Here is a 26,414-nt window from a genome sequence, read left to right as displayed (position 1 = left end):
GGTTTCACTGAGAAAGCCCAATATTTTCAAATTACTTTTAACTGTAGCCCAGAGTTTCCTGAAAAGATATATGTTACAGATCGGGTCAGATTCAGCTGGCAACCCATAGTCACCCAGATGTTGGAGCTGGGAGGCGTAAAAATAAAGCTTAGAATTAGGGTTTCGCGCTTGATCCTTACTATATTGTAGCGTGGAAAGACGAATCCTAGCCACCTGTTTTTTCCAGATTAGAGACCTGAATAGAGTATCAATGCGAGTAAACCATCTGCATGGTATTCATTGTGGGGAAATGTGTAGGATATACAGCAATTGGGGACACCAAACCATTTTAATTAGTTTTATCCTACCAATTACCGACAACAGTAGCTTACACCAAGTATTGCATTTAATTTGGAGTCTTTTAAATGGGGAAGCAAGTTTTCCTCTAGGTAGTTAGAGGGGGTAAGAGTCACCTGTACGCCCAAATATTTAAATGAGGTAACTAGACTGAGGGATTGTGCACCAACCGTTAACAGAGCTTTCAGATCATCCAATAGTAGGAGGACCGATTTGCTCCAGTTGATGGAGTACCCTAAAAGGAAGCCAAAGTCCCATATCACTGACATTGCACTAGTAAGGGATGTGTCTGTATCCCCTAAGTAAAGAAGGGTGTCGTTGGCATATAGAGAGATCTTTTACTCTCTTAAAACCTGTAATAAGCGGGGAGGGCCTAACTGTAGCTGCCAACGGTTCCAAGGCTAATGCACAGCAGGGGTGACAACGGGCACCCCTGTCGTGTGCCCCTAAAATGAGGAAATGGGTCAGTTAAATCCCCGTTAATACGTAATCTAGCCAAAGGGGCCACATATAACAACTTCACCCAATTGATAAATCGATCTCCCAATCCAAAGCACCTCAACACTTTCCACAGATACGGCCATTTGATGCTGTCAAAGGCTTGGTCGCATCTAAGGCTTCATTCATAGATGGAGGTAGGCTCACTCTTTTCCCAAGAGAATAATCGTTCTATAGTGGACAACCTATTCGATCAAAATGCCATACACAGGGAAGTCAATTTTGATCAATAGTTAAAATGCTACCAAATCGCATCTCTGTTTCCACTGTGTGACTACATAATCTGATTGACTGAAATACAATCGTATTCATAAATGATGTATCTCAGTGCTGCTGATTGATGCAATACGATCGATAATTTTCAGCCCTGCCCGAACAACTCACTTTGATCAAATCCGATCTAAATTGAGTCTAAATTGATCGGAGGTTATGGCTATTCAAATGTGTGCAGATAAAACTGATTGAATCACATATCAATTGAATAATAAAATCAATCCTGCATTCATTAAAATTCACTTCAGGTGAATCTTCCAGGTGCATGTGTTGTAAAAAACAGGGTTGGATTCAGCACTAGTAAATGTTTGATAAATAAGTGATTACATTCACTGATTGTTAAATAGATCCCAAAGGGTTGGCACATCATCCATAAGTGCGACATGTGTGGACCACACAGACTCCCAGGGGGATGGAGCCCAATGTGCTCTCATCCACTCTACACCCCTGGAGGAGATAAGCCTGGGGCACTGCAGTCATAGAGGATCTGTATGACTCAACTCTCAGTCGGGTGTCAACGATTGGTTCCACAGGATAATAGGCCAGATTTTCAGTGGAGCTCATAAATCGTGCGTCTGGCTAGATCCACTTCCAAACTACGCCCCCCGAATGCAACTATTTTTTTTTTAAGTCTAAGATGATCACCCATGGTTCTTCCACTCTCTATTAGGCAGCAAAAGCAAGGCTATGACTATGACTAAGATAAACATTCTGGCATGCTAATTTCTTTTAAGGAAAATTGGAACTGCCTTGGAGACATTTTGGTTAACACTAAGGAACAAGTCATATTTCATCCTTTGAATTTTTTAATGACGAATTGTGGAAACTGTTTTTAAAGGTGTTATTTCTTATTAAGTAGCACTCTACATGTAGAAAAAATAACATTATAGTATGTAAACACAGCCTTTCCATATTAATAAGCTTTTGGAATAACACAGCAAAACTGTATTTAGTTCATCTCTAATATGTTCCACATTATACAACCCTGGGTTACCGTATTATGTTGGAAGCATAATGATGATTACATATTAGTGAGTGATTGCTCACTGGTGATTCACATACCTGCACAGCTGTTTTCTGGTTTCCAGTGAACTTTCACGCCTTCTCTTAGACATGCTCTGGCATAAGCTATTAATGATTCACAGTAGCAGTTTTTATGAACTGGGCATTCGCACATATCTGTCACACATGATCTAAAAATACAAGAGAAATTCAAATCAGAATAATGTTCATCGATTACAATAGTTAGATTTTTTTACAAGCACAAACAGGATACTGCTCAATTTTGTAAAGATGGGTGTAAATTGACAATAGCGAGTACCACAATTTGATGCTTTATTAGGTTTCATATCATGCAGCATATGATAAAACACAGTAAACAAGATTCAGATATCTGTCAGTTTGAAAGCGTGCAAATGCACATTCCCAATGCTCTTAATAATGTACACATCTGGTATTATATAAGAATGATCTGGAAGAGCTGTGAATGTATAAATTAGCTGAAGTCTCTCTCATCTAAATTTACTACAATGACTACAGGCTGCCAATTTTACTCAGTTTTATAAAAGCTCAATCTTAGATAATATCACATGCCCAAAGGGAGTGTGGAGATGCTAACATTCCCACATATTGCAGTCATCTGCTGCTGAACAGATTAGCTTTAAAGTGGTATTTAACTCATTGTTTGAAAAGCGCTGACAGGTAGGGTTTTTATGACAGTGGTCTCTTCTGTCATAAATCCCTTTCCTGGCCTGTCAGTGGTAATGTAATCTGAGTCTCCCTAGCACAGCTAAGACCACATTAATGGCACCCTTGCTGTACAGTGGTGATGCAACTCCTGTGCATGCGTGGGAATGATGGCATCATGGCCCGTCATTCAAGTGGCCAAGAAAACGGAAGGAAGATTAGCATGGAAGTGTTTGGGACCCACTAGATCAGTGACAGTCCAGTACCGTAAGGTACATTTTGACAGGTAAGTCTGTTGGCATATATCTGCACAGGATTTATGCAAAAAATGGAGAAAGGCTGGTGCCATGGAAGTTGGCTAAAACATCTTTTTACTAATGCAGGTGAACAACAGTCAAAACACCAACGCGTTCCAGCCATCAGGCCTTAATCATGCATGACTCAATGATGGTTGAAACGCATTGTCTTTTTGACTGTTGTTCACCTGCATTAATAAAACAATGTTTTAGCCAACTTCCATGGCACCAGCCTTTCTCCCTTTTCTGCATGTATTGTACATGGAGGTTTGCAGAGACTTCCAGGCTGAGTGTTGTGTTCTTGAGGCTGACCAGGCATTACACGAGATAGTAGCTTGGATGTACCTGTTCCTGCACAGGGTTTAGTTGAAATTTTTTTTTAACGGAATTTACTACCAATTTAACTAACAGAAGGGAAGAGCATTAGAAAAGAATACAACCAGATACAAAGCTGAACATCAGACATATACAAAACAAAAAACAAAAATACAGATTGTCGTAGTAATATATTTATTACAAATCATTAAAGTGTATGTAAAGGGGTCCTATAGGCAAAATATTTTTTCACCTTAATACATTCTCTGGATTAAAGTAAAAAACCTTCCAATATCTGTGCCTTTCCCTAAACACTTACTTGACGCCACTCTCGATAAAGCGGTGTCCCCGTCGGCAGCACCGCACTGCTTTCTTCCTGCATTCACAGACTTTACTGAGAGCAGAGGAAGCTCCTGCTGCTGTCAGTCAAATCCTGTGAGGAGGGATTGGGGGCAAGGCCAAGCTGCACTGTGTGTGTCTATGGAAGCACACAGCCCAGATAGGGAGCACACATGCAAGAAGTTTGCTATGGGGGACTCAGAGAAGAGGAGGAGCAAACAGCACAGGCAGGGCTTTCGGGGTTGCTCTGTGCAATACCATAGCACAGAGCAGATAAGTATAACATGTTTGTTATTTCAATTGAAAATAAAGAATAAATAAAATGAGGAAGACACATCCCCACCTTGTTATGGAAATTATGAGAGTGGGGGTTGTTCTATAGCCCTTTCTTAGGGTGGCAACAATGCTTCTTCATAGATACAGTACAGAGAGCAAGCGTTGTCACCCTAGTACAGGAAGTGTGTTACTGACAGGATCACAAGGTAAAAATAAAGAAATAAATGCCTTAGAAAAAAAAATTGCAGACACCATATCTAAGGACTGGCAAACTGCAATACATTACATTTTGTTCTTGGATATAGATACGCTTTAAGGTTTTATGTACACTAGCCTATATTTACCGCAGCCGCTGGAAAATGCAAAATGTGGCAGCTCCTAAACTCAGCTAAAAGCCTATGTGTACATTGGCACATAGGCTTTTATGGAGCTGAGTTTGGGAGCTTTGACAAAAAAAAACGCCAAAAGCTTTAAAAGTTTAGGAGCTGCCAGTGTAGGCTAGTGTACATGAAGCTTAAATGTAATTTAAATGCAACTAAATTTGTCATAACATTAGCCTCCTAAGTACAGAAAAGCTCAGCCTGGATGAGGGCCAGTACTAAGATCCCTTTAGATTTAGTTTAGTGCACATGTGTTAGCAATGAACATGCTGACAGATGTAGAGAGGAAAGTAGGTAAAGACCCAGAATGAAAGCCTAACTCCATGTTTACAAAAACATAAAAAAGCACTGTTCTAAAGTTCCTATCACTGATATCAACCAACATGACATGTTATAAACCGGTGCAGGTTGTATATAACAGATTGTTAGGCTTCAATATGCTACAGAAAAATGGTGGCCAATCGCATTTAGGATGCCAACTCACTGTGACTCAAACTGAACTAGGTAGTATGGGATGGCTTCAGCTCTGCTCCCCACCCAGGAGAGGTCCCTCAGACGTGTTTCGACCCCCCAGTGTGCTTAATCGTCGTGGCCTAAGGCCTGGTTCACACCTATGCAGTTGGCAGTTTGCATATTCCAGGTGCATTTTGCGTTTTTGATCCATTATTAAGTCTATGCAACCAAAAAACAGAAAAAAGTCCCTGGCCCTTTCCATAAAATGCATAGATGTGAACATGACCTATAGGAAACCATGTTAAATGGACTGTATTGTGTTTCTAAAAAACTGGAAACGCACTAAAAGTGCATAGGAGTGAACCAGGCCTTAACATATAGTCATATAGAGGTAGATTTACTAAAACTGGTGCACTCAGAATCTGGTGCAGCTGTGCATGGTAGCCAACCAGCTTCTAACTTCAGCTTGTTCAATTAACCTTTGGCAATAAAACCTGGAAGCTGCTTGGTTCCTATGCAAAGTTGCACCAGATTTTGTACTTTTCAGTTTTAGTAAATCTACTCCATATTGTCTGAACTGCTATAGCCTTTACAACATTTCTTCCTGTTTTCTTAAACAAAGACACATTGAAACCAAACTGGGCCACAATGCATAACTGACATACTTACAGAGACAAAACAAACCTTGCAATAATTCTATTGGTCCATTATTAAAACAGAACTAGACCTAAAAAGGGAAGTTCTATTTATCCTTTTCCTCTTACTCTTATTGTGAACATTTTTTTTGGGGAGCGGGTAACTAGTTTTAACAGGTACCCGCTCCCACTTCCACTCACCTCCCCCATTCCTGCCTACAACCTCCTGGGACATGTCACAGGTCCCACAAGGCTGTGGGACTGTTAATATAGCACAGCGTGGCTTGCACATTTGCAGTGGGAAGCTGGCTGTGAAGTTCTACAAAGTCACAGCTGACTTAACGCAGTCAACATGGTGGCGCCGAGGACCCGAAGACTGGCAAAGAACTGACCCGGGTAAAGACAGCCATGGATCTCTGGGCTGGTAAGTGTCTTATTATTAAAAGTCAGCAGCTACAGTATTTGTAGCTGCTTACCCATTTTTTTTTAAGTTGAATGAAACTCCTCTTTAAAGCGGAGCTCCACCCAAAAGTGGAAGCTCTACATATAGTGTCCACACCCTCCCCACTTCACTGCCACATTTGGCACTTTTTTTGGGGGGGGGGGGGAGCAGATACCTGTGAATTCAGGTACCAGCTACCACTTCCGGGTAAGATTGCTGCACAACGATTGCGATGATCTACGAACTTTCCGGCCCTCCTCCTTCCCCCACTGCCTTCTGGGAGACACGCAGGTCCCAGAAGACAGCAGGACCACTCAGAAAGTGCAGTGTGACTCACGCATGTGCAGTAGGAAACAGGCTGTGAAGCCGCAAGGCTTCACTTCCTAATTCTCTCAGTAAGGATGCCGGGGCGTGCACCCGAAGCCGATGATGAATCAGCTAGGGGTGCCAACATTGTGGGATACCTGGACAGGTAAGTGTCCTTATATTAAAAGTCAGCAGCTACAGTATTTGTAGCTGCTGGCTTTTAATTTTTTTTTTTTATACAGGACTCCTCTTTAAGCATCTCTGATTCACAACTTGTTACCAGATTGATTTCACACCAACAGCCAGCTGTTGCTGAACTAAACCCCCAAAGCATTTATAGCCATTTGGGATGAAAGCACAAGAGTTTGAAAATGTCAGTAATGATCCACTCTTTGCATGCACTGAGGCCCATTTGCTTAAGAGAAATCCATATGATACTGCAATTCATGTAATAACAGCTTGTTGCTAAGGATGTGATCCCAGTGAGTCATGGACAGCAGAATTATCAGCAATTATTTAAATGAAATAATACTATGTAATTATAATAGCGAATTCCACATTACTATAGTATATGCAGGATATTTATATTTGCATGGGGCAGCTGGGATTATTTGGGAGAAATACAATTTCAGAATATAAAGATATTTCCTTATGTTAAAGACTGAATGAAGGAAAACCATTATAACAATTGTCAGTTAAGGGATAAGGAGGTACATCTTTTTAAACCTTAATTTAAGGCAAACCAGGGGCGTTTCATGAAGTCAGTGGGCCTGTGTGCAAAATTATTAGCTGGGCCTCATTGCATGATAAAAAAAAAGTGACATTCGCTGTGCACTGTGACAGAGTAGGCATGGTTTTCAATGTGGCTGGGGTGTTGCTAGTATTGTAAAAGACCTGGGACGTGTTTGGGAACTTTACAGAGATATTAAAACTTTTTTTTTTTGTTTTTTTTTTGTTTGTTTTTTTTACCTTCATAAAATGCATGAAGGTACAAAACCTTGTGCCTTTACAACCATTTTAAGTAGAGCAGTAATGGTGGGTGTGGCTATATTGTGTTAACAGTGGGATGTGTTTAAAGGGTCATAATTAACTAAAGTAAAAGCTTTTTTTACCCATAAAATAGACATCCACCCACAGCCAGCCACTCTCAGCTCCAGCAACAGGATCTCTGTGTGACTGAGAGTTGAGTCATACAGATCCTCTATGACTGCAGTGCCCCAGGCTTATCTCCTCCAGGGGTGTAGAGAGGATGAGAGCACATTGGGCTCCATCCCCCTGGGAGTCTGTGTGCTCCACACATGTCGCACTTATGGATGATGTGCCAACCCTTTGGGATCTATTTAACAATCAGTGAATGTAATCACTTATTTATCAAACATTTACTAGTGCTGAATCCAACCCTGTTTTTTACAACACATGCACCTGGAAGATTCACCTGAAGTGAATTTTAATGAATGCAGGATTGATTTTATTATTCAATTGATATGTGATTCAATCAGTTTTATCTGCACACATTTGAATAGCCATAACCTCCGATCAATTTAGACTCAATTTAGATCGGATTTGATCAAAGTGAGTTGTTCGGGCAGGGCTGAAAATTATCGATCGTATTGCATCCATCAGCAGCACTGAGATACATCATTTATGAATACGATTGTATTTCAGTCAATCAGATTATGTAGTCACACAGTGGAAACAGAGATGCGATTTGGTAGCATTTTAACTATCGATCAGAATTGACTTCCCCGTGTATGGCATTTTGATCGAATAGGTTGTCCACTATAGAACGATTATTCTCTTGGGAAAAGAGTGATCAGAATAGAAATCAATATTGTATCAAAGCATGTATGGCAACCATTAAAGTGTATGTAAACCCAAATGCTACAGTAGTGTAAATAGCTTTCTTTTTGCTTGGTATATGTAGTTGTGCAAAGTTTTTTTTATATTGGTGTAGGAAAATGTTTCATAAATACCTGTTGATCTCTTGAGTTTCTGCTCTCTTTTAGGGACTTTTTTTACCACCTGCTCCCAGTTCTGCATGATGGAAGTCACTCTGTGCTTTCATCTTATCCACTGCCCTCAATACCCCTGCTGGTTGATTGACATCCATTCTGACCTGGGACTTTATGTAAATATAAACTCCCTCTTGACAGATCACATGGCCTGTTATAGTTACAGTAATAGATCTACTGGCAGGTAATAAACTTATGTTACAGGGGAACTCAGAAAAACAAACGCTGCTGTGCCAGTTCCAGACTGTATCATAGATGTCTTTTTGTAATCTTGCCAATAGGCATGGGCGTAGCAATAGGGGTCGCAAGGGTCACAATTGTGACCCCGTCCATGTTCCAGGGGGCCCTGCAGCCTCCCCAGTGGTGTATCATTCGTAGGTACGAAGTGTGCAGTGCACCCATGGATGAGACAAGCCTGAGGGGCTGCAGTTCTGCCTATAAATGCCTGATCTCTGGCTCGTGTCACAGACAATTCTGTGTGACTTGCTTCTCAGTCACACAGAGATCTCTTGCTGGAGCTTCGGGCTGTCTGTGGTGGGAACTGCATCTCTGGAGGGAGCGGGGTGCTGATGTGATCCACCGGAGCCCCAGGAAGTAAAGGAATACGTAATACCACAACAGCTAATTTTACGATCAGCTGTTGTGTCTGCGAGACGGCGCCTGCGCACAATAGCCGACTGAAGATATTTTTCAGTCAGATTGTGCCGAGGCACGTTCATGTAGGTGAGGGGCGGAATTTAACATGAAGGGGGCGGATGTTTTCATTGATGGCCAGTGCTGATCTAACATGAAGGGGGCAGATGTTTTCAAGGATGGCCACTGCTGCAAAGATGGGGGCAGAATTTTAAATGTTTAGCTAGCTAAATCAGCCCTCCGGGAAGAATAGCAGATGAAGATTTGTTTAGCAGATTTATAGGGGCATCGTTAAAAATTCCAACCCCATCTTTGCAGCACTGGCCATCATTGAAAACATCCGCGCCCTTCATGTTAAATTCCGCCCCTCACCTACATGAACACTCCTCGGTAGCGGGAGGCACAATCTAACTGAAAAATGTCTTCAGTTGGCTATTGTGTGCAGGCCCCGTCTCGCCAACGCAACAGCTGATCGTAAAATCAGCTGTTGTGCTATTACTTACGGCACATGCGCAGTTCGTCCCGGGCACTATTCGATAGCGGGCACTTCTCAACAGAACACCGGCCCCGGATCCAGGGTCCTGCTTCCACCTCAGGACGGAAGATTGTGGCATTCTCGGGGTGCCCTACCACTAGGCCTGTGATGAAGCCAGGACCTGACAGGAGGAGAGGCAGAAGATCAGGCCACCAGCTGACTGCCAGAAGGAGAGGTAAGTGAGCCATCACACCGAGACTGAGCAAAGTCCTTAGTTGTGTGACTGGGGTTGAAATTTGTGAAGAGGGGGGATTTGTGGAGTGTGTGTGGGGGGGTGGTATTTGTGGAGTGTAAGGGGGGGTATTTGTGAAGTGGAGTGTGGGGAGGTATTTGTGTGAAGTGGAGTGTGGGGGGGGGGGTATTTGTGGAGTGTAGGGGGTAATGCTGGGTGTTAATAGTGCGCCCGCTGACACCAATGCTGGGGGTTAATAGTGTGTCCGCTGACACCAGTGCTGGGGGTTAATAGTGCGTCCGCTGACACAAATGCTGGAGGTTGATATTGCGTCCGCTGACACCAGTACTGGGGGTTACTAGTGCGTCCGCTGACACCAATGCTAGGGGAAAGGAACATTTGCATGCGGCCCCCATTGGATGTGAAAACTTGTCCTGTGGCCCTCAGGTAATTTGAGATTGAGACCCCTGGTATAGAGGCTTATGAGTTTGTAAAAACCATTTGGTAATTTAGAATGTAATTACACACAATGTTAGAGCTCTATGATGATATCCTATGTGAATATGCAAACATGCCTCGGCTAAAACCCCTTGCTATTCTGCTCCCTGACTGTTGTGGTTGACTATCCTTAAAGAGACCCTGTCACCAGACTATTCATTTCAACAAAAATCTTCTCATGCAATTACATGTGCATTTAGCATATTAAATGCTTTTTATTTACCTGTAAAGGCCTCCCTTAAGTAGACAATCAAAAGCCCTGAGACTGCTGCTGGGTGCCACCATCTTGGATGTGATGTCAGTAACCCTAGCAGACTCACAGCTGTCACTCAATTGACACTCTATAATAATTCCCTTCGCATCTCCCCCTGATGTTACATAAACGTTTATGCAAGGGGGGTGAGGGGAGGGTCAGAGGAGCTGGATCAGCACAGACAGTAATTAGACATCCAAAAGAGAAGAAGACTATGACATGCAAAGAAGGAGGGTGTGTGCTAGGAAATTGACTCTTGCTGGAGTAGTAGTCAAATTTTCTAGCAAGTTCAATGGCACATTGCAAATAATATAATTTACATTTATGGAAAGAAAAAAAAATCACTGCATTTAAAATCTTTGATTTTTTTAATGTGCTTTGCAATGTTTTAACCTAGTGACAGTTTCACTTTAACTTGACATTAGGATTCTGTTAGACCCAGCACATGTAATGATAAGAATGTTCCAATCACAGCAGTCATATTTTCTCAAACATTGCAGGTACTAATATTAGGCAGTAGCAGTTTCATGTACAGTATGTCTGTGCAAAACAACCAGAGCAACTCGAATGCAGAGATAATAACCTATGAATGACATAACATAACCTCAGTCCAGATTTGTGGTTACGTTTGAATTCTCTATAGTGAAAATAACACACCAGAGGGACATAGCTCATACTTAGGACATGATGCAGTTTGATTTGCAGGTACAGGGTATGGCTTGCAATATACATTGCAGCTGTAAGAAATGTCTTGTGTCTGTTTAAATGAACTGATAGAAGATTTAAAGAAGTTTATAATGATACAATAAGAAACGAACAGGATGGAAAAATAAAAAGCCAAGGTAAATAATATAAGTCCCACCTGAGAATGTGGATGTATGCAAATATCAGTAACTGCTTCCCTCTAGTGACCATTTTAGGTACTTGCAAGGGATATTCTATAAACAGTTACGTTAAAGAAAAAGAAAGTTGTAGCTGACCACTTCTGTGTGACCTGCTTGCTAAATACCTATAATAATGTTATTTAACTCCTTCATGACGGAAGGTAAAACTTAACATCTGAAATCAGTTTTGCAACTTTGGAATGTATTTAGTAAAACTGTTGCAAATCTTTGCAATTCACCTTGTATCCCAAAAAAGTGACCCAAAATAGTAACAAAAATATAATTTGTTGACATTTAGCTGTATATTTCTTGCCATTATCATGACCCACCACCAAAGAACAACCTAAAAAAAATCCCCTACTACTGATGATCACAGCAATACCACATATGTGTATATTATTTGTTTGTTTGTATCTGTAATAGAAAAATCTAATAAATAGTGTTCATTTTGTTTTGTTTTTTAATCTCAGCTAAACCACAATGACACTAATTATAGTTCTTTTTCCTAGCTAAAAAACACTGGAGTGGATTTACTAATTTACTAAAGACAGATGGACCATGCGCTTTGCAAGTGCAGTTGCTCTGGAGTTTCAAAAAGGTGGTAAAGCTTCACTTTGCAAAGGTAATCCAATCACATGCAAGGGAAAAAAAAACAGCATTTTTTGCTTTTACATGGTTGGATGATGGAAGTCAGCAGAGTTTCCCCTCCTTTACTAAGCTCTGGCGCAACTGCACTTGCAAAGTGCACAGTCTATTTGCCTTTAGTAATACCCCACTGACTTTGACCCTGACCCTAAGCTTAACCTGACCCTGACCTTGATCAAATTCTGATCTAGCTATTTTATTTGCATTGTATTTTTTTTATTTATTGTACACAATGTTTTTTGTTTTTTTTGTTTTTTTTGACAGACTTTTCCTCCAGCAAGGGGAAAAAAGATACAATGTATTTTTTTTCTCCATTCAAGGGAAAAGGGAAAATGGAGGCAGGTTGTAGAGTTACTGAACACTGTGACAGCCAATCATAGGCTATCACAGCAATCATGAGCTTGAGAGCCGATCCTCCCAGCTCAGGATCTTTAGTACAAGACCAGGAGCTGTTAATGACAGCTCAGCCGCCATGCTGGGAGTATACTGTGCTCCCGATACATACACATGTACACACATATTAAACACCATGGAACACCCACTTCAGCGAGGCTGTACATTTGAGTATGCTCGTTGCAAAGGGGTTAACATCTGAGAAAATAAAAATCCAAAACATATTTGCATATGAAATGACATACTGTATATTACAGATAGAACTCATGAGGTCATTTCTGGGTAATAAATAAACAGCATAACTTTCCTATAAGCTATACTAGATCTTAATTAATCGTAGCAATTAATAATTAAGACCACCATTTCTGTAGAATCAGGGTTATCCAAACTTAAAGCCTGTCTAAACCCCAAACCAACAACATATGTAATATACTGTAGTTTATCAATCCTTATATGTACTAGTTGCATTAGCTTTCTATTTTTCAAGCTTGTTTTCCCTTTATTTTTACCTGCTGGCCATGCAAATAACACACTTCCTATGCCTTTGTGTTTACACATATCTCCTTTATACCTATGGGGACAACCAAGGTTGTCATGCAGGCTGGACTTCAAACATGTCTGCCTTTATTCATATTGATTACATGGTGGCTTAATGGAACTAGTAGTTTAAACAATAAAGACAAGGATGTGTGTGTTTTTATTAACCACTTGCAGACCGCTGCACGCCAAAATACGTCGGCACAATGGCAGCATAGGCAAATGGGCATACCTGTATGTCCCCTTTAATTGGTGGGCCAGTGGCGCGCCCACCGCGTGACCGTGCCCGTAGGTCCCGCAGACTTGATGTCTGCCGGTGTCCAGCGATCGTGTCACGGAGCCGCAGAATGCGGAGATGCCTATGTAAACAAGGCATTTCCCCATTCTGCCTAGTCACATGACAGGGATCTACTGCTCTCTGTCATCAGGAGCAGTGATCACTGTCATGTCAGTGGTAGCCCACCCCCCACAGTTAGAATCACTTCCTAGGACACACTTAACCCCTTGATTGCCCCCTAGTGTTTAACCCGTTCCCTGCCAGTGTCATTTACACAGTAATCAGTGCATTTTTATAGCACTGATTGCTGTATAAATGACAATGGTCCCAAAATAGTGTCAAAAGTGTCCGATGTATCCACCATAATGTCACAGTCACAATAAAGATCGCAGATCGCCGCCATTACTAATAAAAAAAAATTATTAATAAAAATGCCATAAATCTATCCCCTATATTGTAGACGCTATAACATTTGCGCAAACCAATCAATATACACTTATTGAGATTTTTTTACCAAAAATATGTAGAAGAATACATATCGGCCTAAACTGAGGAAAAAAATAGTTTTTTTTATATATTTTTGGGGATATTATATTATTATATAAAAAAATATTGCTTTTTTTTTCAAAATTGATGCTCTTTTTTTGTTTATAGCGCAAAAAATAAAAAACGCAGAGGTGATCAAGTACCACCAAAAGAAAGCTCTATTTGTGGGGAAAAAAGAATGACAATCTTGTTTTGGTGTAACTTCGCACGGCTGTGCAATTGTCAGTTAAATTGACGCAGTGCTGAAACGCAAAAAGTGCTCTGGTCAGGAAGTGGGTAAAATCTTCCGGGGCTGAAGCTGTTAAGCTTACAGGAAGTGACAAGGGCATAGCATTTCTGTCAAGATTAACAGGGATTTTCTGTACTTGCAGAAAATGTTCATAACCTGAAAGGGTATAACAAATGCATTCATCATATCTAACGACTACAATATATTCTTGTTTTTTGGGTTTAGATATACTTAAAATCTGCCTATAAATATTAGACTGCAGCCCGCTCAGGCATGCATGCCTAACAAATAATGTTTCTATAAGCAATAAGCAAATTGAATGTTTGTGCCTATGGATGATGAAATGCAGTTGAAGCATGTCACTGACCAGAATAAATCATCCTGGCCAATCAACTTTTCTCTAAGTAGCCAGAAAAATTGGCTAGATCTGTCTAATATTTACTAATGTGTGGAGGCAGTTTAAAGGAGTTGTAAAGGCAGAAGGTTTTTTTATCTTAATGCATTCTATGCATTAAGATAAAAAAAACCTTTTGTGTGTAGCAGACCCCTCAGCACCCCCTAGTTACTTACCTGAGCCCCATCTCTCTCCAGCGATGTCCACGAATGTCTAAGCCATCCAGGACACTCCTCCTGATTGTCTGAGACACAGTAGCGGCGCCACTGGCTCCCGCGGCTGTCAATCAGAGTCAGTCAGCTAATTAGGGGAGAAAGGAAGCGGGGCCGGGTCGGGGCTCCATGTCTGAATGGGCACACGGAGCTGTGACTCGGCTCCAGTGCCCCCATAGGAAACTGCTGACTGTGGGGGCACTCAATAGGAGAAAGGAGCTAGGAGCAGCAAAGAGGGACCCGAGAAGAGGAGGATCAGGGCTGCTCTGTGCAAAACCAACTGCACAGAAGAAGTATAACATGTTTGTTATTTAAAAAAAAAAAAAAAAACCACAAGACTTTACAATCACATTAAATCCCTCTTGTTGATGTGCCTGTTACACAGTGACACAGTTCTAAACACACATCTAGTGCCACATGCAGGGTCAGAATTGTGTTAAGCAATGCAAGAGATGACATTGGGTAATAACACTTGTGTTGGTGTACTCTTGTTTTTTATTAATAATACTTTTAAATTCCGCACCGGGGGGGATTAAGCTAGGGGGCATTTGCCCCCTAGCACAGTCTAAATTGGGATATGTTGAGCTGGAGTGGAGATAATCTGAATTCAAGCCCTAATCTTGGCAATGACAAATTATCAGTCATAATGGCAGGATATTTTAGCCAGCATTTTATTTCTGTGACTTCATATCACTGTCACAGACTAGCTGTCATCTTGTTCAGTTTATAAAGTAGTTCACTGTAAAACACGCACTCTTTACAATCCCCTTTTTAGTATATATTGAAAGTACTGTGTATGTGAAAAAATATATCAATATTCTATGCCCTTTAAAACAACACTCACCTCTCACCGGGTCTACTAATCATAGCAGCAACACATCACACTTTATGTGGTGCACCTTCTTTAGCCCACGGGAAACTACCCATGCTATGAAAGGGACAGTTGTGGTTGCAAAAAAATGACTAGTCCTTCTTTGTTTTGCATTTTAAATGTATGTATAGGGAAGATGTGTTTAGCTTAGGATAGAGCAGTGGCCTCAAAACTATGGCCAGGGGCCTAAAGAGGCCCCTTATTTGCTTTTATCTGGCCCTTGGGGGAAATATTTCTCCCATTGACACCAATGATGGGGCACCACTCTTTCCAATGACACCAGCAATGGAGCACTGACCTTGCCACTGATATCAACAATAGGGCACTATTCCTCCCACTAAAACCTAAGATGGGGTATTGCTTATTCCCATTAATGGCAGGGAATTTTCTACTTCCACTGGCCACAGTCTGACCCTTCCTTAAGCCTTTGTTTGGAGACCCCAGGAAAGTGCAAAGCTGGCCATTGACAACTTGAATTTAATCCTAATCCTGCTGAATCAGCCAAAATCTGAGCCATGAGTGGCTCTGCTGGAACCTCCTTGGTTAATAAAATTTGATTTAAAAATTGTATTTTTTTTTAACTCTAATTCTTCATATCTCACATCTGGAGGGCTACAACCAAAAACATAAATGTATTTTATTGGGATTTTATGTGATAGACCAACACAAAGTGGCACATTATTGTGAAATGGAAGGAAAATGATTAATGATTTTCAAAATGTTTTACAAATAAATATCTGAAAAGTGTGGCATGCATTTGTATTCAGCCCCCCTGAATCAATACTATTATGTCTCTACCAGCTTTGCACATCTAGAGAGTGACATTTTTGCCCATTCTTCTTTGCAAAATAGCTCAAGATCTGTCAGATTGGATGGAGAGCGTCTGTGAACAGCAATTTTCAAGTCTTGCCATAAATTCTCAATTGGATTTAGGTCTGGACTTTGACTGGGTCATTCAAACACATGAATATGCTTTAATCTAAAACCATTCCATTGTACCTCTGGCTGTATGTTTAGGGTCGCTGTCCTGCTGGAAGGTGAACCTCCACCCCAGTCTCAAGTCTTTTGCAGACTCTAACAGGTTTTCTTCTACAATTGCCCTGTATTTGGCTCCATCTATCTTCCAATCAACTCTGATCAGCTTCGCTGTCCGTGCTGATAGTAAGCATTCCCACAACATGACACTTCCACCACCATGTTTCATGGTGGGGATGGTGTGTTCAGGGTGATGTGCAGTGTTAGTTTTCCATCGCACATAGCGTTTTGCTTTTAGGCCAAAAAGTTCCATTTTGGTCTCATCTGACCAGAGCACCTTCTTCCACACGTTTTCTGTGTAAACCACATGGCCTCTTACAAACTTCAATTGGGACTTCTTATGGCTTTCTTTCAACAATGGTTTTCTTCTTGACACTTTTCCATAAAGGCCAGATTTGTGGAGTGCACAACCAACAGTTGTCATGTAGACAGATTCTCCCACCTGAGCTGTGGATCTCTGCAGCTCCTCCAGAGTTACCATGGTCCTCTTGGCTGCTTCTCTGAATAATGCTCTCCTTGCCCAGCCTGTCAGTTTAGGTATACAGCGATGTCTTGGTAGGTTTGCAGTTGTGCCATACTCTTTCCATTTTTGGATGATGGATTGAACAGTGCTCAGTGAGATGTTCAAAGCTTGGGGTATTTTTTTTATAACCTAACCCTGCTTTAAACTTCTCCACAACTTTATCCCTGACCTGTCTGGTGTGTTCCTTGGCCTTCATGATGCTTTTTGTTCACAAAGGTTCTCTAACAAACCTCTGAGGGCTTCACAGAACAGCTGTATTTATACTGGGATTAAATTACACACAGGTGGACTCTATTTACTAATTAGGTGCCTTCTGAAGGCAATTGGTTCCACTAGATTTTATTTAGGGGTATCAGATTAAAGGGGCTGAAAACAAATGCATGCCACACTTTTCAGATATTTATTTGTAAAAAAAATTGAAAACCATTTATCATTTTCCTTCTACTTCACAATTATGTGCCACTTTGTGTTGGTCTATCACATAAAATACCAATAAAATACATATACGTTGGTTAGTATATGGTTGTAACATGACAAAATGTCAAGGGGTATGAATACTTTTTCAAGGCACTGTAAGTGTGTTTTAAAAAAAAAAAAAAGGCATTTTTTGTATATTTTAGTTTATGACCAACTATGCATTGACATATTTGAAAATTGTTTGTGCATTATATAAATACTGTATGTAGCTCCCACTGTATATTAAGGTTTGATTGGGCTGGATCCTCAAATGAGCCCTAAAATAAGAAGAAAGCACTTCTATATAAAAATACACTATGTTTAATATTTTAATGTGGGAAGTTCCATTATTTAAGCTTTCATTTCCTTTTAAATTATAAGAAAAATAATGACATCATCACTTTACTTAGGAGTGAAAACAGGAGGTATTGACTACACTAAATAAAAATGAGCTAGTAACATTGTATACTTCCACTGAGAGGACAGTGCAGGCAAGATCCATTAGAAAGTTCTACAAGACCACCCACTTAGCCCTTCATCCCATTCTAACTCCACGGCTGCCAGCATTACTCGGTTCCACACTCCCAGAGAGGATATGAAAATCTTACATTTCATCATATTGGCCCTTAAGTGACTATATAGTTAATGAGGGATTTTTCTTTTCTCTGTGGGGTCTCTTTTTACTGGTGACAAAAATTTATTGTAATGACCACTGGAACTGGACTTCCAAACATAATATAAGACAGCCTTTTTTAAAGTCATTGTATAAACACGTCAGTGCAGATCGTTCATTTATCAAAACTGTTTTATGTGAAATTAGCTATTAAAATACACCAATTTAAAGTTAATCAAAGCAGACCACTTGATTGGACGTGGGCCTAAATGTGGACACCCTAGACTTCAGAACTGGTTGTTGTACATTCATACAGCCATTTCTGAATGTTGCTGTCAAACTAATAGACTGTATAAAGGACAGAAAAAAGTACAATAACATTGGACATTTAATGTAAATCAAAACTTATATTCCGCCCAAAAGGTACTAAAGTGGATTATAATGAAATATTATAAATATATAATAAATATATATCTAAATTTCTATTGCAAATTACAACTTCCCTTGCAAAGTGAACAGCCTATATGCCTTTAATAGTTCAACCCCATTGTTTGTAGTGGTTATACTTTTAAGAAAATATATAGTATATTTTCAGTGACTTCATATTGTAATTACTTATCGTTATTACTGTCGTGTTTACTTTATAAGCCTATAACAAACATGATCTTACATATTTGCAGTATGGTATCAAAGTCTAATACCAACATTTTGCATAATGTGGAAAAGAGTTAAAATTTCTGTTGTTTTTAATTCTGTTGGTTTTAATCCCTGTCTGTGACTCCAAAAGACTATACATAGTCATACGTATAGCTGAAATTTTTTTTTTTTTTTTGTAGAGGGAATAAATCATTAAAGTGGTAGTAAACAATGCTTGCTTACTTGTACCAATAGGTAAGCTTATTATGAAGTTTAGAACTGAGTTTAGAACTATATCTTCCAAGAGCCCTTTTCCTACTTTCCTACACATACGCTATATTGTCAAAAGTATTGGGACACCTGCCTTTCTACGCACATGAATTTTAATAGCATCCCAGTCTTAGTCCGTAGGGTTCAATAGTGAGTTGGCCCACCCTTTGCAGCTATAACAGTTTCAACTCTTCTGGGAAGGCTGTCCACAAGGTTCAGAAGTGTGTCTAAGGGAATGTTTGACCATTCTTCCAGAACCGCATTTGTGAGGTCAGGCACTGATGTTGGACGAGAAGGCCTGGCTCACAGTCTCTTTTCTAATTCACCCCAAAGGTGTTCTATCAGGTTGAGGTCAAACTCTCAAACTCGCTCATCCATGTCTTTATGAACCTTGCTTTGTGCACTGGTGCGCAGTCATATTGGAACAGGAAGGGGCCATCCCCAAACTGTTCCCACAAAGTTAGGAGCATGAAATTGTTCAAAATGTCCTGGTATGCTGACACCTTAAGAGTTCCCTTCACTGGGACTAAAGGGCCAAGCCCAGCCCCTAAAAAACAACCCCACACCAAGTTTAGGGTGGAGGAACTTGACTGGCCTGCACTGAGTCCCGACCTCAACCCAATAGAACGCCTTTGGGATGAATTAAAGCGGAGACTGCAAGCCAGGCCATCTCGTCCACATCAGTGCCTGACCTCACAAATGTGCTTCTGAAAGAATGGTCAGACATTCTCATAGACACACGCCTGAACCTTGTGGACAGCCTTCCCAGAAAACTTGAAACTGTTATAGCTGCAAAGGGTGGGCCAACTCAATATTGAACCCTACGGACTAATGCCCCGTACACATGGTCGGATATTCCGACGGAAAATGTGCGATCGGAGCGTGATGTCGAAAATTCCGACCGTGTGTGGGCTCCATCTGACTTTTTCCATCGGATTTTCCGACACACAAAGTTTGAGAGCAGGCTATAAAATTTTCCGACAACAAAATCCGATCGCGTCAATTCCGACCGTGTGTGGACAATTCTGACGCACAAAGTGCCACGCATGCTTAGAAGAAATTCAGAGACGGAACAGCTCGGTCTGGTAAAATTAGCGTTCGGAATGGATAGAGCACTTTCGTCAGGCTGCAATGTTTAAAATTGTTTAATTACGTGCACTCTCTTTTTCTTTATAATGCTAGAAGAATGAAGTAGTTTTGCTGCTCATATTCACACAGACTTCTCACAAACTTATTTCTTTATTATTTATCGTGATTCCCTCAATATATTTTTATTTGTCACATCTGACCAAAAATCTATTTTTTTTTTTTTGTATTTTTTTCAAGGCTGGTGTTTTTTTATTTATTTTTTTGTTGGGTTTGTATTTGTTTCAAGGCTGATGTTTTTTTTATTTCGTTTTTTTTTACTCCACAATATTTTTGTGTGTGTTTTGTGTGTCAAGTTACCACAGCACCATTATTATCTTGTATTATTTAATCTCAAGAAGATTGTTTGGTGTTGGTGTCCCTTGTTAATTTCACATTGGATTTTTGAAATGTACCTGCCTCCTCACAAACAAGCTGTCCTTTTTGAAGGAAAACACACATAGGCGAGTATAATTGAAACAAAAATTCCTTTATTAAAGGCTCAGAACCAAACAAAAAGGGAGGCAACGCTGGATAAACATCATAAATTGGCGAAGCCTTTGACCCCCAGGACAGACATCAATTATTTTACAGCAAAATTGGTGGCCTGAGGAGTCCATATCTAAGGGAGTGCAGTCTGGTCCAGAAGTCCCAGAGATCCTGAAAGCAGCAGATGACATGTATGTTCCCAGGCTGTGGTACTACAAGAGGCTGCATATTTTGTCAGACCAGACTGAATCCAGGTCATCACTCTCTGGTCTTCCTTCCACTATTCCTTCCTGGCTGTGGCTCTGGTGTTGGAGATGTGGCAGGAGGAGGAGTATGACCTGGAGGAGGAGGAGGAGCAGTAGGACCTGGAGGAGGAGGACTATGGGTGAGGTGACAAATGTGGGTTGCACATGTGATTTGGCCCCTCAACCCCTTATTTAGAGCTTCCAAAATTAAGAACTCACATAGGAGGCATTGGCCCTCCTCCATCTGCATCATTTTGCATGCAGTTATGCCAGCAAAGTCCTCCTCCACACTGTGGGGTGTTCTGAGGGCCTCAGTAGCCTTCCAAAATAGGCCTATGGCAGCATGCTCCAGGTTGCTCCTCTTCCTGCCACTTTGTCTTTGAAGGTGGAGGGGAGGGACCTGGATATCAGGCAGCCTGCTTGGCCCGGCCACCTCCTGGCTGAGACTTCCCTGTGTATGAAAAAGGGACATGGTTTTAGTTTTTGCTTCATCAATCACAATCATAAATTAGTACTCCAAACTAACATCTATTTAACATCATTGATTGGACAACCATGCATATTTGGAAGAATGCTATACCTGGCTCAATCTGGGCTCATCCACATGTTGCTGCCTGGAAGGCCCAGGTTGGGCATCTGAAGCCTCAGCTGGGGGGGAAGGAAGCATGGAAGGAAGAGTGGAGAGTGCTGGCCTGGGTTCAGTCTGACCTGCCAGAAAATGCAGTCTGTCATAGTACCACAGCCTGGGGACATAAATGTCATCTGCAGCTCCTGATCTCTGGGAATCCTGGACCTTCTTGTGCTCCCTTAGATAAGTGCTCCTCAGGCCACCAATTAGGATCTTCAAATAGTTGATGTCTGCCGTCACATGGCAGAGACACAGCAGGTGTCTGATAATTACACCAACGAGGAGGAGGAGGAGGAAAGCCAGAAGGCAGAAACGTCCTGATCCAGAAGGAGACGATTCAAATATGTCCTTTGGGGAGATGTTGGAGATGGTCGACATCCTGAAGAAGGCCGACTATGATGGGAAGTATGGACCTTACCCCAACCCCAATGTCAGAAAGGCCAAGATCATGGCGAAAGTGGTCAAGAGTCTACACCGGAATTTTGGGGTATGACGATCCAAGGATCAACTCAGGAAGCGGTGGTCGGACCTCAAATTAAGGGAGCATGAGCAGTACAGAAGGATCAGGAGAGTGCTGCAAAAAAGTAAGTAGTTGTCCTGTGTTCCTATTCTTTATGTTTATTACGTTCGTGCTGCTCCATGTGCTTTTCTTTACTGTTGTACAGTTTAAAATGGCAACTTTCATGTTCATGGGCACATTATTCGTTTGTATGAAACATTGTTCGTTCTGCCTAGAAAACACCATTGTTTTGGCCATATGCATTTGAATACATTTTTTAGGGCCTACTTGTCTGAAAATAATTTGGTTGTGTAGATGGGTTTGTAACTAAATGAAATGCAAACTAGATTCTGTGTAAGGAGAGGACACTCAGCAGCAGTTTTCACATCTGGACGCTAGAGCACTAGTGGGAGACACCAGAACACCCTTTTTATTAGGGGGTCCCACACAGGTGCTCCAGTGTATACTATAGGGGTGACTCCATCTGTGAAGCTTGTACTAAACAGGTAAGTATTGAAGCTTGACAAAGGACAAAAAAAGTCAACATCTTGGAACTCTGACCTAACAGGCAATTGTACACCCCACTTCCAAGTAATGTTTCATATTTATAATTTTGCCATCAAATATCTGTGTGCTAAGTATACCTATTTGTTTTTACATAGGGGATAAAAGACTCGGAGGACACCCCTCATCCGAGGAGACCACAGACCCCCCACCTCTGGAGGAAGGGGAGATCCCACAAAGACAACAGGAGGAGGAGGAGGAAGACTTGGTGGAAACAGTCACCACAACAGGTGAGTGTCTGCGACCACAGGCTCAGGTAAGAGATGGATGCCGGCATATTTATAATACATGGTGTGTTTTTGTTTCTATCTTTTTAGGTGATCGTGATGTTGTGGATCCAGATCATTTCACCTCTGAAAGTGCACAGATCCTGATCGGGGAGATCATGGGGTGTAATAGGGACTTGGAAAACATCCAGAAAAACATCAATGATGTTCAAAAAAAAATGAAGAACATCATTGATGTTTTAGGGAGAGTTTAAAACCCATCCAAATCCCTTCGTTTTTTGTGCTTTTTGTGATCTAAAAATGTATACCATTTTTTGACATATTTGCGAAAAGGCAAATTTTGAAGATGCACACAGTGTGTCAACATGTGCTATCTGCCATCACGGGAGATCAATGTATGCGTTTTGGGGGTGCAACCCCTTCCTCAATAATAAAGTAGCTGGGAGGAAGGGGTTGCACCCACAAAACACGTCCCTTGATCCCCTGTGATGGCAGCTAGCACATGTTGACATTCGGCAATTTGTGTGCATCTTCAAAAATTGGCTTTTCCTGGGGTGACTTCACCCCATCTGAACGCAATATCAAACACAGTTTGTAAATACTCATGTCTGATATTGCCTTCAAGTTCTACCAAATGTGAACTTTGTAAGTTCAAGATTTGTGTCTTTCTTGTTGGTTTTAAACATGCCTGTTTTATCTTAAATGGACATTTCTACTTTTTCTAATGTGACCCAAAAAATAGTTATACAACAAACATGTTGGTTTGTTTTAAAAACCTTTTACAAATGCACATATGATTGTGCTGGGATTAAAAAGATTGATAATCAAGAATGTGTGGATTATTGTTTCAACGCTCAAAAACTTTTGTTGTGCTCTAATTGGTGTTTTCTGTGACAATGAGTGTTATTTCCTAAGGTAAAATCCACTTTGCACTACAAGTGCAGTTTCAAGTGCACTTGTAGTGCAAAGTGTCTTTGCCTTTAGTAAATAACACACAACAGTACTTTGTAATGTTACACAATCATGCCATTTTCAGGACTCACCACATTTCTGTCAGGGTCAGCTAAAAGAAACACAAGCAGTAAATGTCACCAAAGATTTTAGTAGTTAAAATGATTTTTTTATTTGAAAAAGGTTTCAGACATTGTCTGGCATATTTATGGCCCCCCTACCCGCAAAGTATTCAAGGTATCTTAGACGGACCTCACGGGCACTCAGGGGGGGCAAGCCAGGACGGCCACTTTCAAGCGCCGTCAGGGTTGGTTCATTCAGAATTCCGGCCTCAGGCCCAACTGAGCCAGCATAGTTGGCAGAATGTTGCCGTAAAAAGTTGTGTAGAACACAGCACACCAGGATGATATGATTCAGTTTGTACTCCGCCATGTATATGGGTGTAAGAAATAGGCGGAACCGGGTGGCCATGATTCCAAACGTGTTCTCCACCACCCTTCTGGCTCTGGCCAACCAGTAATTAAAAATCCTCTGGTCCGGGGTGAGGGTCCTCATCAGGAATGGCCGCATAAGATGGTCCCCCAGCACAAACACTTCATCCGCAACGAAGACGAATGGGAGTCCTTCCACATTGTCTGCTGGAGGTGGCAAGTCCAAGCTGCCATTCTGGAGACGCCTGTAGAACTCCGTCTGGGCGATGACTCCACCATCCGACATCCGGCCATTCTTCCCCACGTCCACATACAGGAACACATAAGTAGCCGACACCACTGCCAACATCACAATACTATTGAACCCCTTATAATTATAATAGTATGACCCCGAGTTGGGTGGTGGGATGATGTGGACGTGTTTCCCATCAATTGCCCCTCCGCAGTTAGGAAATTCCCACCGCTGGGCAAAGTGGGAGGCCACAGTCTGCCATTCCTGTGGCGTGGAAGGAAACGGTGGAGTCAAACAAGAAAAAAAAATATTCATTTTGCACATAAACAGGGAAAGCAGATTAGACACAAACATTCTTGACCAACATCAAGATAACATTTATTTGAGGGAGTTTTTAAAGACCAAGGTATAAGGTCCACCTATCAGATTCCCCCTCCCCCCTCTCATGGGCCATTTCTAACATTATAGGGGGGAGCTCTTGGACAGGTAACCCTCTCCACTTCATTGAGCGATGAATGCGTAAATAATGTGTATTACTTTGGCCAGCCCCTCCTTAGTTACACTATTGACAGCCCACTGAACAGGTAAGAAGTGTCATAATACAAAGATATAAATACACATTGTACACATTTGAGCACATTTGGACATTCTGCTATTACCTATCAAGATAATAATAGTATACAAAAACTTTAAACAGCAGCATTTGAAAGTATACAGGAAGGCCCTTGCACTACATGCTTTGGGGAATTCATCCATACATCTGACCACAAAAGAGATGGGTATAGTGTGTATGGGTTTGGCAAAGTCAGCAGATAGATGATTGAGGATAGATAGAGAATTGGTATCAGCTGACTTAGCAGTTGGGGGGAGGGAGGGTTCCAAATGATTTGGGGACCCCCAAAAAAAAGCCTCTGGCACTCTGCCTGAATTTTAAGCACAAATCACATTTTAAACATTTTAGGGGGTGTTTGGGGTAAAGCACTACTATGGAGCTGATAAAATACATTGTTAAATGACTACATGAGGTGAATATAGGACCAGAAGACCATGCTGGGGAGGTAAGTGAAGGCAAATATGTATGAAGGACAAAAAAAAAAATTACATAAAAATCCAGCATGCATGAGGACAAAGGGGACATTCACAGCATATTACAATCATGGTAATTAGGGAATGAGGAAAGAAATGCAACATATTATCAAACATTAAATACAATAAAATGTGATATTAAAGGATAAAAATCTTACCTTAATATACTCCTTCTGCAGGACCTGGATGATGGCAGAACAGGTCTCTGGGATAATGATCCCGAGAGCCTGGGGGGAGATGCCTGTCGAGAACTTGAGGTCCTGCAGGCTTCTCCCCGTCGCCAAGTACCGCAGGGTGGCGACTAGCCTCTGCTCCGAAGTGATGGCTTGCCTCATGCAGGTATCCTGCCTGCTAATATAAGGGGTCAGCAAAGCCAACAAACGGTGAAATACGGGGTCCGTCATCCGGAGAAAGTTCCTGAAATTGTCAGTATTATTCTCACGGATCTCACGGAGCAAAGGCATGTGACAGAACTGGTCACGCTGGAGCAACCAATTCTTGGTCCATGAACTCTTCCCCACCCTGTTCATGGATTGGGCTTGTGTCAAGGTAAGGACCCCAACACCAAGCCCCCGCACAGCACGAACTCTACGAGGAGTACGTATACGCAACATGGCTAGAAAACAGTCGGCTGCTCAGAATGAAGTAACAGAACGCACTGAAGAACAGAAAGGCCTGTGAAGAGCGACCTGAAAAACAGCAATGAGCGGACAAGATCGCACAGAAAACTCCAATATGAACTGACTGCATGCACTGAAGAGCAGATACAAACCCACAAGCACAAGCTGAACAGCAGAAAACGATCTGAAATCCACAAGTCTGAAAAAGCGCGAATCGTCTCTCATTAAACTTTTACTAGCACGAGATTAGCAAAAGGAGCCCAAAAGGGTGCCGCGCTTGGTTCGGACCTGCCCTTTTCTAGTCTCGTCATACGTGGTGTATGTGACCGCGTTCTTGGCAATCGGAAATTCCGAAAAACTTTGTACGACCGTGTGTATGCAAAACAAGTTTGAGCCAACATCCGTCAGAAAAAATCCATGGATTTTGTTGTCGGAATGTCCGATCAATGTCCGATCGT

The 26,414-nt window shown here is 41.4% G+C and overlaps 1 protein-coding gene across 1 annotated transcript in view; it reads right to left on the bottom strand.

Annotated features, from left to right (window-relative positions):
* The window catches only part of BMPER (BMP binding endothelial regulator), a 351,352-nt gene that overhangs the window by 25,188 nt on the left and 299,750 nt on the right, over window positions 1-26,414 (bottom strand). The window contains exon 14 of the mRNA XM_073630479.1: window positions 2,170-2,300. Coding sequence (XP_073486580.1) covers window positions 2,170-2,300 — 131 coding nt within the window. The remainder of the gene's footprint in view (window positions 1-2,169; window positions 2,301-26,414) is intronic.

Source organism: Aquarana catesbeiana, linkage group LG05 (assembly GCF_042186555.1).
Source record: "Aquarana catesbeiana isolate 2022-GZ linkage group LG05, ASM4218655v1, whole genome shotgun sequence".
Taxonomy (NCBI): domain Eukaryota; kingdom Metazoa; phylum Chordata; class Amphibia; order Anura; family Ranidae; genus Aquarana; species Aquarana catesbeiana.
This window is presented reverse-complemented; position numbering and strand designations above follow the sequence as displayed.